This window comes from Panthera onca, chromosome B1 (genome assembly GCF_046562875.1).
Source record: "Panthera onca isolate mPanOnc1 chromosome B1, mPanOnc1 haplotype 2, whole genome shotgun sequence".
NCBI lineage: Eukaryota > Metazoa > Chordata > Mammalia > Carnivora > Felidae > Panthera > Panthera onca.
The window spans coordinates 50,258,955-50,275,973 of record NC_138342.1 but is presented as its reverse complement, the minus strand read 5'-3'; the positions used below and the strand labels follow the sequence as shown (position 1 = coordinate 50,275,973).

Genomic DNA, 17,019 nt, shown 5'->3' with positions numbered 1-17,019 from the left:
GAGATTTGCACATCTATGGAAAACTGATTGAATAGGCATTGTCTATTTTAAGTACTTTGTTTCCTGTTTTTTCTTTTTCTGTGTAACAATGAAATATCAACATGCACACACAATCTACAGACAGTGCAAAAATGGTAAGTTCAACTTTAAAGGCTTATTTTATAAAATAGGAACAGCCATATAAATCAAGACCAAGTTGTTTATAATCATTAACAAAACTAAAAGAATCTGCATGCTATCCTTAAAAATTATATAAAATAATTTTAAAAACCACAGAAACCATAATTTTATATTTTGTACTGTTTTTATTCAAATAATTAATGAAATTACAAAGTGTCAAAGAAGAAATATTTTATTGAAAGCCAAGAAACCTTCATCATTTTTTTCTGAAGTCATAAATTGAAGAGCTGACATCTTGATTTATCACACTGTGCACTTTTAATAGCCAACAAGTTTGCTATTAAATTTTAATCAACCTGCCTATTAAATTTCTTTCAAATGGTTCGGAGATACCTCAGCTTTTTTTAATAGAAAATTCATTCACTGGGAATCTATTAACATGGACTTCAATGATATGTTTTCTCCAAAGTACAGATTTTGGTTATTGTTAGTTCAATACGAAATGAAATATTCTGAATGTAGAGGTTTTGTTCTATTGTAATATAGAAGTTCAAAGATTTAGATGTGGGAACCCTAGACATTACCTTGTCTATTTGTCTTTATTTTGTGCTAGATGACATTATATAGGTCTTCTTGTCCAGACGCATGGTTTTTTCTACAATAAATACTTAGAAGTCAAGTTACTGGGCCATATATTGCTCACATTTCAATTTAGAACATATTGCCAAAATTCTGTCAAATGTATTTGTATCACTTTACACTTCCATGAGAAATTAAATTTCTCAGATTCTTACTAGGACTTAGTATTGTAAGCCTGATATTTTTGCCAATTTCATACAAGTATCACACGATATCTCATATTACTATTATGCTTTGCACTTCCCTGATTACCAAAGAGATGGGGTCATTTTTCATGTTTATTGGCCATAAGGGTCTCTCATTCTGTGAATTGCCCGTTCTTATCTTTTGCCTGTATATATTGGTTTATAGACATTCTTTATACAATGTAGGCATAACATTTTGTGTGTTATATGTTGTTTACTCTTTCTCCCAATATCTTACTGTTATGAATACTGTTTACATTTTGAGGCAAGAACATTACTTTTTGTTATAGTTCATAATCTTTGTTATTTTGTTTTTAAGAACTCCTTCTTTAATCTAAAATCTAAAGTGTATCTATATACACATATATATAGCTTTAAAGTTTAATTTTTTGTATTATATATTTATATTTTATATTATATAATATATATTGCATTACATATTATAATTATATATAATAATTTTACATAATTAGCTGAAAGCAAAGCTTCTCAAAGATCTTGGGTTTTCTGACAGCTCAAGACAAATATGGTAGAATTGGAACTTAGAATTCTTGGTGAATCTTGGCTGCACAACAGTGTAAGTGGTTAATCTGTAACGGAAATGATGAACCTATACTATTCAGTCATTCATCTCTAAAACTCATCCTTTGTAATCAAAGGGATATCTTTCTGTGTGCTGTTAAATTGGGACGTGTTGAATACATTTGGACATTTGTGAATACATTCCATAGTACTGAAAACAAAAAATACTAAGCCTAAAGATAACCAGCTGAGTTTGCTTAACCACAGGCAAAATAGCGGTAAATTACAGTTCTTTTTAGTAAATCAAAGGCATTTAGCATAAGAGTATTTATCTTTGTCATTCACACTATATTTAATTCATTTTCTCTACATCAGATTATCTCTTGATATCTGTTAATGGTATGTAGCCAATTCCACAGCTATATTTATTTATAAATCACACACAGCTTGTGCATTTTCATTTAATAAAACACACTTCAGAAAAAAAACGAAAATATAGTAACTACTTAACAATAGGAAATGATTTACCAATGTGAAAAAAATCTGACTTTTTGTATAATGCTCTGTACTATATTGACAGACTTTCCTATATTGAACAAATTGTATAGCTTACATGCAGAAAGTCTATCCTGGCTAAAACCTGAATATTAAATTTAGAACCAACATTTTAAAAACATGTCTGAGAAAAGTAAATTCAAAGAAGTTATCTATGAACAAAGAGATTCTTAATAACGTTCAGAGAAGGCCTATTTCATCATATAATCATAATTTTGTCCTTTTTAGAAATGAGGCTGTTTCAGGAAACTTACATTGTTTCCATTTGTCTACATCAAGATTAACTATCTTCTTTCAATCTGTGTATCCTCTCAAATCTTTCTTAATTCTCCAATGATTTTCCAGGGTTATAAATTACTTCCTATGAATGTGATGGGTAACTTATCTTAGTTTTTGAAGCACCCACATTCCTTATAATGATAAATTATGAAGAAAGACTATTAGGAAAATCATAGGAGAACCTATCAGATAAACACTTACTTTCAAATGACATGCAGTATATAAGGTTGAGCTATGTAAAGTATATGCTTCTGTATGTAATGTAGTTCAATAAAATAGAAGCTATTTTAATCAGATACTACACAATTATTGGCAATGACAATTTAAGTACTATATCTTTCTTTTTTCTTCCTTTTTTTAGTGTTTTTTTTTTTTTGAGAGACAGAGAGAAAGAGGAAACAAACAAGTGGGGGATGGGCATATAGAGAGGAGACAGATTATTCCAAGCAGGCTCTGTGCTGTCAGTGCAGAGTCCAATGTGGGGCTCAAACTCATGAACCGTGAGATCATGACCTGAGTCAAAGTCAAGAGTCAGATCCTTAACTGACTAAGCCACCCAGGTGCCCCATAAGTATCTTTTTCTAATGAGGGCTCTCTTTGGCTAACCCTCTTCCACAATTTAATTTTTCATATAATTGAATTAATCTCTAATTACTTTGAAAGTAGCAGATATAAGTTAATACAATCTATTTCTTAGAAAAAATAATTTGAACAAGTAATGATTTTGTTAATTAACTTTGGATGCTATAAACTACATTATATCATCAGAACCTTTATGTTTATAATCCAGTAGAAACATTTTTCCAGATGAGAGGTACAGTCAGGTTTTGTTTTTAAATTTTAAGACAGTCCATAGTTTTTGTGAAAACTGGAATTAGCACATAAAATAGTTTAATTTATACATCATCAGTGTCTTTTTGAAGTTAACTCAAACAGATTTTCTACTCGTTCTAGGCATTTTCACATTGTCCTGACAAGGGACAATATCAAATTCAGAAGTATAAATAGCTGGGGAAAGTTGTATCTTTGGTTGGTTCTAATACTAAATCATTATAGGCAGAAGCTATTTACCTGATTTTTTAACAAAATTTTTCCCTGACCAAAATGTTCATTCATCCTTTTACTGAAACATAAAAAATTAAAGTTAAAGGATTCTACCAGTAAAGTACCTTGAGGCCTTCCAGGAAAGAAGACAATGATTATAAAAATCTTCTTGCAACCTAAGTCCTAAAACTAGGACAATAATGCATAGCAAATCAGCATATTCCATACCAAATAGTTTTGAAAAGTATGGCCAACCCATTTCTCCATATATTTACAGTGTTTTAAAGCTTTTCTTTCACTAAATGAATAGGCTGAAACCACACTAAAGAACTATACCTAGAGCAAAATAAAGTAGAAGGAAATCAATGGTACATGAAGGAAATTAAGAAATAAAGATGTTATAACTTGTGGTTTTAAGAATATCTTATTTCCATGTGAAGTGATAAAAATCACTTTGAAATACATTCTTGGAAAATATCTTTATTCTAATCTTAGCAAGCTTCATGAAAAACTGTCATAAGAAAAGAGTGAAAATTTTTGTTGTCATGAATAGGGTTTCGTGCTCAGATAGATCTTGTTTGGGATCTAGATTTTGTCCTTTAGGAATCATTTCACAAACCTGGCTTCTTCATGGAAATAAAGACAATGGATGAATAATGAATAGTGTACAATAGACAAATTTGTAGCTGTACACATTAAAAGAGAAATCCCAAGTTGATCAAAAACTATAAAGAGCCATACTGTGTTCTATTAGAAAAAAGAATACCAGCAATTTCGGAAGAGAAGTTGAGTATGTGTGTTTAGTTGTTCAAAATATATATTTTTTGAAAAATTATATCTTCAGCGATGAAACAACAGTAATATTTCAAAAATCAGTGGAAATGTTTTATAGTGTTACATTTAGAAACTATCAAGGTATTTCACTGCAGCTTGTTTGACTAATAGTAAAGAGGTATGAGCGGGGCATGGGGATGGCCCAGTCAATTAAGCATCCGACTCTTGATTTTGGCTCAGGTCATGATCTCACGATTCTTGAGTTTGAGCCCTGCGTTGGGCTCTGAGCTGACAGTGCTGAGCCTGCTTGGAATTTTCTCTCTTCCTCTCTCTCTGCCCCTTTCCCCTCTCTCATTCTCTCTCTCTCTCTCTCTCTCTCTCTCAAAATAAATAAATAAGCTTTAAAAGAAATAAAGAGATAAGAGATAGTGCGAACTATATATAAGGCAGTCAGATAATAAACCATAATAAAAAAGAATCTACACAGAGAATTCTCTTTGTGAAGGGGTCTATAAAAGCTATAATAATAATAATAATAGTAGTAGTAGTAGTTGTAGTAGTAGTAAAATACAAACCATTTTTGCTACTGTAGAGTTGATTATGAGAGGCTGGATGGTTATGATTGAAATGATTTACATCAAAGAGACAAATTTAAAAGCAAAGCATAAGAAGGACTCACTGGACAAGCATTTTAAAAGTCTTCTTTTTCAGTTCCTACCAACAATTTATAGCAAGAATATTTGCCCCAATTGTGTAGAAATCAATATTTAATATACTTAATTTTGTAATGGAGAATTTATTCTGAAAGTTATTTGGTCTCCTTGAGTTAGGAATCAAGATACTAATAGCATTGTTTACTTATCTATTTGACATAGCATTTCACTTTTACAACCTGTAACTATTTTACTTTTGTGTTATTAAACTGATTTTCCTAACACAGAAGATTTCCTTATTTTTTGTACATTTTCTGATTATGTCTTTATTGATGACATGTATAAAGGAAAGGAATTAACACAGGAAGCAATGTTGCCTCATTTACAAATGAAGAATGTAAACGTCAAAAAATACTAGATATAAATGTAATGTGAATTTCATATGAAAACTTTATCCATGTCATATATACTTATATTTGTACTCATAATATCACAATGCTTATTCATAACAAAAAGTAATTTGTTATACAGGTTGTACTCTGATTTATTAGCTATGCACATCATTTAACTCTTGCAAATTCCTCAAATAGACGTCAAGTTATAGCAGGATCTGGTTAATGTTTACAAACAATTTTATAATCCTTCAAAGCAGCAAGGCTTTTGAGAAATATGACATATTTTATGCATATAAGCCAAATTTTATTTACTGACATTAATAAAGTGCAGTGAATGAGTATAGGGTTTCACCCTAGTGCGCTCTAATTTATAGAAATCATTAATTGCTGTGAAACACCACTTACACATCTTCATTTGCATTTTTCTTTAAAAACACAAAAGCAAAATAAGTTGAAAAGCCTGAATATTAATGAGGTGACAGGTGATTTATTGTGAAGTTTCTTCTGCCTCAGTGACCAACCTCCCGGGAAAGACAATACAGGCTCTGAGAAGACATGAGTTTTAAAATGGGAATGAGTCACATCCCTGCTCTGCTACACCACTGGTTATTTAGCAGGACTGTTTGAATTGAACTAGTGTTCTCTAAGCTTCTGAAGGGCAGGATAGGGCTTGGAGGAAAGAGAAGACAGTGTTTGCTTATTTTATTATCTAAGGTAGGGAGAAGAAATATTTTACCTTTATTGCTTCAATGCTAAAATATGGTTACAAATCAAAAGTGGAAAGCACAACTAGGCAGATGTAATGTGCATTTAACTTCTAATTTAGAATAGACAATTCAGTTTTATTAGTTTATCTCTTTTTTTTAGCCTCAAGGGTAGCACCACTTTAGATAAATTATTATTTCTTTTACTTGGCATTCAGGTAACTACTGTATTCTGACTACCTATTACTAGAAAAAAAAAGGGGAAAGAAAACCTTCAGTAGTGAATGATGAATTTTTATATCTAATTATCTCAGAGCACTGACAAGGATCAGTTTTCATTTGTTAGAAGATATAAGTGAACTTCTGAATAAAATAATGATAATAGTACTTGTGTTCCAGGCACTGTAGTAAGGAATTAACATATGTAAACTCACTTGGTCCTGTCAAGGTCCCTGTGAAGAGGGTGCTATTTATATCCTTATTGCATAGACACTGAGAAAATAAGCAATTTACCAAAAGTCACTGGATCGAAACCCCATTCTCAAAACTACTATGAAAACTACAATGAGTAAGTCAACAATTTGCAAATGTCTATTTGATGATGCTTTCCCCCTTTGTATCAACAATGTCCCTAACAGGTGATGCCTTTCAGTAGGTAGTTGTGCCACTGAGAGCCAAGATTTACCCCTAAAATTGATGAAAAGATCATCGTAGGCCATCATAATTGTACTGATTACATAAATTTACTGAGAATGCATGTGTAGATTAATATGAATCTGCACCTTGAATGGAGAATCCCATCAACATTAATAAATAAGTGCTGGACATCTACAAAAGAGACAGTTTTCAGTCATACAACACATAGATTTGGCTTAAATAAATCTAGCTTTACCAGTCAGATCTCCATGTATAAAAATCTAAATTGCATTAATTTCTGTGGGAGGTTGATAAGACAGAGGGTGGGAGGTAGGGGGAAACAAAAATCCACCTTTGCTGGTCAAGCTATTGTTTCAAAAGAAGAAATGCCTTTTTGCTAATCCTGCCACTACAATGGGTTACATTTTTGTAATAACTCCACAGCTGAGGAGGGGTGGGCATAGGACACTTGTCATAATTCATACAACATCATATTGGTAGCAGCTATCTAGCAAAACTAGATTTTAAACTGAAATTTCTGATGTCAACTCAACTAATGAAATAAAAAGAAAATGGGAAATGCAATTATATTATTCACAATGAGATAAAGCCTAATAAAATCTAATTTCAGAACATACCCCAATTTCTATACGGATCTATAAAAAGAGAGGAAATGTTTAACCATTAACTGAACTAGCAGAGCAATTTCTCAGAAATGCTTCAGTTTGGGATGAAACTCAAGTTTCAGAGGCATTGATGGTCTAACTCATTCAGGGCAAGGTTTGGCCAGTAGAGATTGTGGGTAGGAGATATGAGGTGAAGATTACTCTAGCTACATATTGTTTCTACCACTGCTGGGAAGTTGGAGCTACTGGAAAGTTGGGTGAGATTTCCAATACACCTGGGGGAGGCTCAGGGATTGAGGCCTGACTTCAAGATATGAACAAATAGTAAATATTTAAATGAACAAATAAATGAACCCTCCTGTGGCATTTGTAAAATCTTGAGTTTGGATCAGAGTTAAACTTCTATAAAACTTTTTATACTCAACTACCACCTTAATGCTCTTGAAAAGCTCCTTCAAACTGTGTAGGCAGTGGCATCAGGGAAATTAACTTGATAGTTGCCCTGGGGTACCGGCCTCAAGGAATTCTTAATTTATGAGTGAGTAGCATTGTAGCAAACAAGTCAGAAGCAGAAAATATGTCTTAAAACGCACAGGGAACCTTTGCAAAAACCCCTTCATGAATATACAGATTCAAAGGACAAATGTAATGGAAGGTTTTAAAGAGATGAGGTGACCAAATAACAAAATTCCAAAGAGAATATATAAGAATGATTACATGAACTGAAAATTATCAATAAATCTTCCAAGGTTTTGCATGATTCTAAGGAATAAAATCCCAGCGGTAATCAAGTTGATCACACTGGAAAATCTAGGCAGGTAATCCGATACATAGGATATAACAAGTTGGTGCAAGAACAGAATATTAAAGATGGTTTGAAAAAATAAAAACCCTTGAGAAAGAGTTCTGTACTGCATGGTAGATGTTTTATTCTTAATGGATCCCAAAGATGATAATGATGAATTCCTGTTTGGAAGAATAGATGGTAAGACATACAGAATTATAAAATAATTATTCTTTTGATGAATTGAGCAGTGGTATGAATACGAAAGAAAACCTAAAGTAAAAATAGGACTAGCTTTTAGACAACTTCTTGTAGTTTTCAAGGGCCAGAACTGTTCTAAAGACAAAAATAAGAAATTTAATATAACTGACTTGGAAAGAAAGGAAAATGGGGTTTAAATTAACAAAAAATTGCCAGCTGGTAAGAAACTAAGAATGAATGGGAAGTTAGAATATATGAAGATGCAAAGATGCAGTGCCTAGAATTTTTATTTAACAGAGAATATAATCTTTCAATTAAATAATGGTGAACAGTTATGTTGCTGAGGTGACTGAAGGGTTTATCTCGAAAGGTGAATCTTGGATTCCACCTACCTAAATATGATACACACGCCTGAATGCAGGGAAGATAGGACCCTGGGAAATAAGACAAGATTAAAGAAGGAGGTTAAAGATGAACTTCAGAGATATACTATGAAGAAATAAAATTTTAAAGTACTCCAGGCATCTAAGACAAAAAAATAATGAGATGAGAATAAAATGAGTTTCTGACTTGGGGGAATGGGGAATTAATGTGGGAAATCAAGAAGATCACTCTGATGTCTACCACCATTAAAGTCACTGAGTGAAAGGAAGAATATATATCCTGAAGGAAGAGATCACTGGCTGGACACACTTCAAATCATAAATTCAATTTAACCCCCTCCCCAAAGTCAACATTAGAATAACTTATTGGGTGTCACAAGAAATTTTATACCATTCTTCAAGAGTAACTTTAAGAAATACTTTTAAAACTAAAGATTTTGCAACCAGATTTAAACATATGATTGGTCAATATGAAATATTATTTCCTTTAAATATACTTCAAACTGACCCAGTCATCCACATAATTACATATTCCAAGTTGATGAAATTCGTTACAAGGGACTAAAAAGTGTACAGAATGTTATTTGTGATTGACCTGAAAATCAAGGTCATGAAAACGTGTCCATTTAAAACAATTTTTAGTAAAGTCACATACCTTACAATCTTTATATAAATTTAGATCATAATACTAGACAACATAATAATTTTACATATTTTAACCATCTTTGCGGTAGGCAAATAAACAGTACATCATTAGAATACATGATCTCATCTTTTGTTGAAACAATAATTGTTCTATGGTTACTGTGATCATTAGATGCAAGATACTTCTAATAATAAATCCTATTCATAAGGGTAGCTTTCTTTCTAGTAACATACTGTAAATTTTCCATCTGTGGGATTAGACAATAAACAAAGTCTGTCACTATGAAAGCAAATTAGTTTCTAAATGTTGAAGGCATCTGTAAGTAATTTGTATTGTATGATTTGAAAGTATGTCTTAAGTTAGAGTATTCATATTAAAATAAATTTTCACAAACTAACCATTAAAATAAAACTTGAAAAAGAATATTTAGATGATACTATGTAAATCAAAATCTAGCAAATAAAAACAGATTAATAAAGAAACAAAATACAAAAAGGTATTTTTTGGAGGAATAATTGCACTCACTATTCCTACTCAGGCAGAAGTGACAGAGAAAATGTAATATCATTATTAGGTTATAGTTGTTGTATCACTGCCCCAAATAACATATTAAGATTACATATAACATGGGTCCCTGTATCAGGTTCAACTTGGACACTATTAGTCCCAACTTCTTTTATGTAAATAAGATGCAAATTAATTGAGTAAAAGTAATTAAGAGCCACACCAGGATCTAAATTTTTCTGAATCATAACCCATGATTGTTAATTGTTTGTTTCTAAGTAGCATTTAATGTAACAAAAAGCTAACAGAAGCAGGTTTAAAACCAACTAATAATCCTAGTTCGGGGATAAGGAAAAAAACAATGTTGTACTCAATATATGTGTACTCAATATATACTTAATATATGTATCAAAAATATCTGTTAGGACACTGTGACTGGAATAGGCTTATGCAAATTCCACCTTTCCAGATAAAACTATACTCTAAGTATTCCCCAGCAATGTCTACAGTGTCCTCTAGCTCTAGACAAACATAGCATTTACTCATTTTGACTGGAGTTGATTTAATTCTAATCACCCCTGCCCCCAACACACACATACACTGAATAAGAGGGAGGGGAGGAGGGAAAGAGGGAGACGGAAAGACAGAGAAGAATAAAAAAAATCAACCACAAACAAAATAGTAGCTTAAGGAAACTTCACTTTCAAAGTCTAAATTGATGCCCTAGGCACATGATAACCAGAAGCACACACACACACACACACACACACACACACACACACACAAATCATAATATATGTATATATATATTTTTTCCTAGATCTTTAAATATGCTGGATAAGTTTGTAGATACTAAGATCAGATGAGATTTTTACCCCAAATACACAGGTTGTCTCAAATATGTATTAGACAGTATATTTTTACTTCCACAAAGACTATGAAATTGCTCTATGCCTGGGACAATGTGGAACTCTATGATGCTTAGCAGACTATATAGCCACATAATTGCCCATTTTCACTGCTTCCAATGAGGCCTGACAGCTCACCAGTTTATTAAAGTGGCAGATGACTAGAAAAGGAAAGTTCTCATTTTCTAACTTCCTTTCAGAAAAGATTTCCTGAAAACTCAGGATTCAAAAAAAAAAAAAAAAGGCTTATGAATAATGGAACATAGTGCTACACTCAGCCAGGTTTTATATCCTTGCAATATTCCTATCACTTGGAACAAGGTCCAGAAGTTCCGAAAAGAAAAAAAAAGAAAAAAAAAGCAATGCATTTAAGAACTTCATAAAGTAATCACAAACATACTAAATAGGAAAAATCATTTCTACTTACCTCTGTTGAGTGACGCTGAACTGTTTATGTCTCCAGTAATGAAGGAAGACTCCGACTGCTTTCGGACTGTGTCATTCCACATTCTACGAATTCGGCTCTGGATGGGGTAAAGGCACAAAAGGAAATGAACTCACCAGGCAGTGAAGTTTCACACAAATCGTTCTGTTTCTTTCTGTTGTAGTTATACGAGACCTTTGGTCCAGCATCTGGCAAGTGTGTAACTTTTACATGCTTGCAGTATGGTAGCATAAGAATATCAGAAACTAAATTAATGACAATAATTGGTTCTCATTAAGTGTCTTCTGAAATGCTTATACCAAAAATAATTGTAACTGAAAAAGCAATAAATGTAATGTACTATACCAATTGAAACATGTTGAAAGTATATGGAAGTGTCCTCTAGACAGTTAGAATTTTAATAATTTTAGTTTCCAGAGTGAAACAATTATTTTCATTGTAACTTTTATGGGAATGGATATTTAAATATGTATTAAATTGTCAGTTTTATTAACAAAAGATTTAGTTCAAGAATTCAGAAACTTGCAAGAGAGAAAAAGGTTAGTAAGAAAAGAATAGAGTATTATTAAAATGCGACTAAACTCAATATTTTCCATAAATTTTTTAAGATCAGTGTAATTTCACAGGTTATATATGATTTTGACTTTTCTTTCTCTCAAAGGAGATAAAGGAAGTCAGTTCACCCTATTCATTTCTTCACAGTAGGTAATTTGTAGAGAAGTGAAAATTCTTACATCATTATTTATATTCTCAAATTCAGTTTCTAAGTGCCAGATAACTGAAGCAGTGTAATATTTGTCTATTATTGGGAGGTGGATTTTTTCTACTTTATTGTTTTGCTATTTTATTGAGTTAGGGATCAAAAAAGTATTAACAATCCTGTGATGAGGAAACAAAATATTTTCAGTTTTTCCAAGGATGAATATAGTTTTAAGAACTATTACTCCTAGTCATGGTAGTGGTAAAACCAAGCTCTCAAATGGATTATGTTCCAAATATATTTGAACACCGTGAATAAGAGGAGTACCTAAACTTAAAATATTAGACAATTGGTTTTATAAATCTTGGGGCATTTCTACATTGTGTATATTGTTTTATAGGTCAGCAACCACACACAAAGAAACACACGTAGACACCAGACACACACACACACACACACACACACACACACACACACACAGAACAAAACTAGTAAATAAAAGAATAAGAGAGGTGCCTGAGTGGCTCACTGAGTAGAGCACTTGACTCTTGATCTCAAGGTCATGAGTTCAAGCTCATGCCTACTTAGAAAGAGAGAAAGAGAGAGAGAGAGAGAAAGAAAGAAAGAAAAAGAAAGAAAAGAATAAGAAAACTGGTGCAGGATTATAGATCCTCAGCACTTGAACACTTTCTATTGAAACATACTTTAAAACTTCAAACTGAAATACTGGGGACAATTCTCTCACATTTGTTTCTATTTGTCATTTAATTAATTAAAAATATTAATCAGGGGGCACCTGGGTGGCTCAGTCAGTTGGGCGACAAACTACGGCTCAGGTCATGATCTTGTGAGTTAGAGTTCGGCGTTGGGCTCTGTGCTGAGAGCTCAGAGCCTGGAGCCTGCTTCCTATTCTGTGTCTCCCTCTCTCTCTGCCACTTCCCTGCTTGCTTTATGTCTCTCTTTCTCTTCCCCCCAAATAATAGACAATAAAAAAAATTAAAAATATTAATTACCCTCTACTGCATACCAAATGCTACTCCAGAAAATACAAAGGGAAAAGGCAAACAAAAAAATATCTTTATCTTTGTGGAACTACTAGGTTAGTAAGTGATAGATACAACAAATTACCACAAAAATAAATGCCAAAGTAAACAATGTGCCCACAAATCTCCACAGAACCATTAATTATTATAGCTGAAGACTACAAACCCGAATGACTGTCAGTGGTAGAATGATGTATAGAATGATACAGAATAAGAAAAATAGAAAATCAACATAGCTTTCTGCAGCAACATAGATGTCTGAGGACAGGAAGAAAATAGAAGAGAATATGTGCTGGATGATGTCCTGTGAATAAGTATCACACACATGCAAAACAAAATACATGAAAAATTAAGATGGTGGATATGTTTGAGGTGAATGATGGGGAAAGGTTCAAAGGGTTTCTGAGGCACTCCCAACATTCTAATATTTAACCTGGGGAGAGGTACTAAATCACTGTGCATACACTTATCTTTTGTATACTTTTGTTAATGTTTGTTATACTACATAATTAAACAAAATGTTTCAGTGCATATGAGAGGATACATCCTTGGCTGGGAAGTCTGTGAGCACTGCACTGAAGAAGTGATTTCTTAACAGATTTGATGAAGTTATGATTGTTGTTAGGCGACACTTGTATGAGCTACCCCATTATCTCAGCTTCTGTTAGTCTCCCCAACCTGAGTACCCACACTGGTTCTCTTGCCATTCCTTAACAAGCTAAGTATGCTTCTGCCTCAGGCTTGGTACAATTGCTTCCTCGGCCTGAAGTGTTCTTCCCTCAGATACACGTATGGATAACTCCTTCTTCTCTTTAAATTTTTGCTCAAATATTTTCTCCTTGAACGGATCATCCTATTTAGAATTGTATTCCACCCACCTAGCCCTGCTTTCCCCCCATAGTCATTATTATGTTATACAACATGACCTATAACTACAATGTATTTATTTCTTATATTTATATATAATGTCCATTATTTAACATCTAATGTCTGAATTAGATCTGAGACTATCAAAAAAGAGAAATTGTGTCTTTTTTGTTTATTGATGTATCACCACCCTGAAATACTATGTGGTACAAGATAAAGATTATATGTATGTATATGTAAAATATGTATTTATATGTAAAATATGTACTTTAATTAAATCTATGGAATTAGAATTAGAACCTAGAATTCTAGGTTATATACTATGTGTTTTTCATTTATTCACTCATTGAAATCATACAAGAGTTCCTTGAGGCAAGTACTCTTAGTGATTAGAAAATTGAGGTTCAGAATTTAATTAGCATGTCCAATGTCACAGGGCTAATAAATGACAAAACCAACATTTGAATCCATTCAACTGGCTCCTGATCTAGGAGAAAAAGGTGAAATATTGCAGGCAGAGGAAAAGTATACATTATATAGCACAGAGACAACACTTAAATGTTTATGGAATGAACTAGGATAATGTGGGGGTGAAAAGAGCAAGTCACAGAAGACAACATATAGTAATATACCACTTAGAAAAAAAGATTTTAAAAAGTAACACCAAACATCTTTTTTGGAGGGGGAGAAACTATTAGAATACATCAAGGAAATGAAGAACAGAAGTCTTCTCTGGTTGGAGGCACAGGAACTAATTCAAAAGAGGTTTCAAGAAGGCAACATATATGGAAAATGTTCAATTTCTGAGTTGGATGTTCACAGGTATTCATTTTATTACGATGCTTCACAATTTAATAGACATTACATACACGGCTTATGTTTCAAATTCATGTGATAAATATAAATATACCTAAAAAGTCAAAACAAATAGGAAACAAATGACAGATTAAAGAAAGGTCAAAGAGGAAGGATAATACTTTAGTCCATAGTTTTTATAAACACATACAAAACACAAACCAATTCTATACATATGGCTGTGAATATCTGTCTGTGTGATTTGGGTACTACAGAGCTTTTGTAAGTGTTTATTAGCAACATGTAGGTAGGGGGAGCAACAGGTAGAGAGGACTTTCACTTTTTAGTCTTGCCAGTCAATGCCCCTCCGCTACCTACATGGAAGCCACGTGATCTTTGTCATACGTGGATGATCTCCTGCCACTTCCTGTCCTAAATCATCTCATTGGCTTTCTAAAGTATTCAAAATAAAATCTAAATTTTCGTACTCTTACAAACAATTACTGATCCATGTCTAGCCTTCTTCTTTGACTTATCTCCTATTCACTTTCACCCAATTTAGTCAATGACATTCTTTCCATTCCTGAGTTTGCCTGTCTCCTCTACCTTAAGGGCTTTGCATTAGATGTTCTCTCACCTGGAATTCTCTTCCCCTGAATTTCCTTCCTGTCATTCAGAATCTTGGTGTCAATATCATCCTCCAAAATAGTCTTTTTCCAGCACTTAATCCAAGTAGCCACCTGGAATTTCTGTATCAAATCACCATACTTGGCTCTCTACCAGCTTTTATAATCTGGTATTTTCTGTTGGTTTATTTTTTAATAAGTTTTCTATCTTCCACAATTAGAATGAAAGCTCTAGATCACAGGGGAAGGTATTTGTCTTTTTTTTTTTTTTTAAATTTTTTTTTTTTCAACGTTTTTTATTTATTTTTGGGACAGAGAGAGACAGAGCATGAACGGGGGAGGGGCAGAGAGAGAGGGAGACACAGAATCCGAAACAGGCTCCAGGCTCCGAGCCATCAGCCCAGAGCCCGACGCGGGGCTCGAACTCACGGACCGCGAGATCGTGACCTGGCTGAAGTCGGACGCTTAACCGACTACGCCACCCAGGCGCCCCAGGTATTTGTCTTTTAACCACTGTAACTTGAGAGCTTAGAAGATTGTCCTGCCATTAAATACAGGACATTCAATATTTTTTAGTAAAAAAATTATATATATATATATATATATATATATATATATATATATATATATACACACACACATCTAGGGATTGCTAATTTACAAGTTTTCTGACATGGATAAGGCATCCGTAGTCTCAAGATTTTATCTAAATATCAATGAGTAGTTTAGACTATGGAAGGTCACAGTTTATATGAAATACATTTATGATTTTTACTTGAAAAGATGATTTAAATAACTATTACTTTATGTAGGGTTGGATGGTCAGTTAATCAGAATTAGTATTATAGTCAGCATAAGGAAACAATGTAAGGTTTTTTATTTTGGAGGACTAGAATTGTGATATCAGAAATATAATAGTGAAGAAAAAATATGATACAGCTTTGAAATATATATCTGATATTCTATTCTGTAATAATGACACTAATAAGGGATAGCTGATCCAATTTATTGAGTCCTCACAATTTAAGTGTTTTGAATACATTACCTCAATCTTCCTAACAACGTAACAAATAAGTATTATTACCACTGCTTTATAGATGAAAAAACTGAGGGTCAATAACATTAGTAACTTGTTTTTGGTCATGGATGATACATGCCAAGGCTAGACTTCTAACCATGGGCTACCACACAGCAAATTTATGATTATTCTGTTAACCTGCATTGCTCTTTTACCTTAAAAGTATGGCTAAACATTACACAACTCTGTTGTAACATAATACGTGAAACTTTCAAGTTGGATTGTTTCATTAGTGACATTTGTCAAATGTCACAAGATGGTGGCTGATGAACTGAGTTATATGAAAAGCATGTAGGAACTAATCAAGCTAGATGGCACACAGGATCTAAGCAATGTCAATTTCAAAGTTGTGGAAAAGATTATTACAAAAAGGGAGGTAAGGATTATTGGTGTGAAAGTAAAGGTGTGGAGGAGAAGAGCCTCATGCTAGAAGCATCATCCATGTGTACCCATAAAATTATGTGAGCCCTCAGATTATTAAACGTTTATTTATTTATTTTGATAGAGACAGAGAGGGAGTGAGTGGGGGAGGGGCAGAGAGAGAGAGAGAGAGAGCGAGCTAGAGAGAGAGAGAATCCCAAGCAAGCTCCACACTGACAGCACGGATAGAGCCTGATGCAGTGCTTGATTTCACAAACCATGAGATCACGACCTGAGCCAAAATAAAGAGTTGGACGCTTAACCGACTGAGCCACCCAAGTGCCCGGAGACTTCAGATTTCTAATTGGCTGATGTATTTAGTAGTTACCTACACTCAGAAATCTCAGCCCACCTAAATTGATACATCTGTTTCCCCCAAATTTGCAACTTTGTAACCTCAGTAAGGTATAGAAATAAAAAAAAAATTCAAACTGTTAATGATTGTGTATTATATGTAGGGAGAAGCTTCAGGATCATTATGATAATT

At 33.2% G+C, this 17,019-nt stretch overlaps 1 protein-coding gene across 23 annotated transcripts in view; it reads right to left on the bottom strand.

Annotated features, from left to right (window-relative positions):
* The window catches only part of ADGRL3 (adhesion G protein-coupled receptor L3), an 824,470-nt gene that overhangs the window by 19,296 nt on the left and 788,155 nt on the right, over positions 1 to 17,019 (bottom strand). For all 23 annotated transcript variants that reach the window (XM_078446071.2, XM_078446073.2, XM_078446079.2 and 20 more), the window contains one exon: positions 10,986 to 11,082. In XM_078446071.2, coding sequence (XP_078302197.1) covers positions 10,986 to 11,082 — 97 coding nt within the window. The remainder of the gene's footprint in view (positions 1 to 10,985; positions 11,083 to 17,019) is intronic.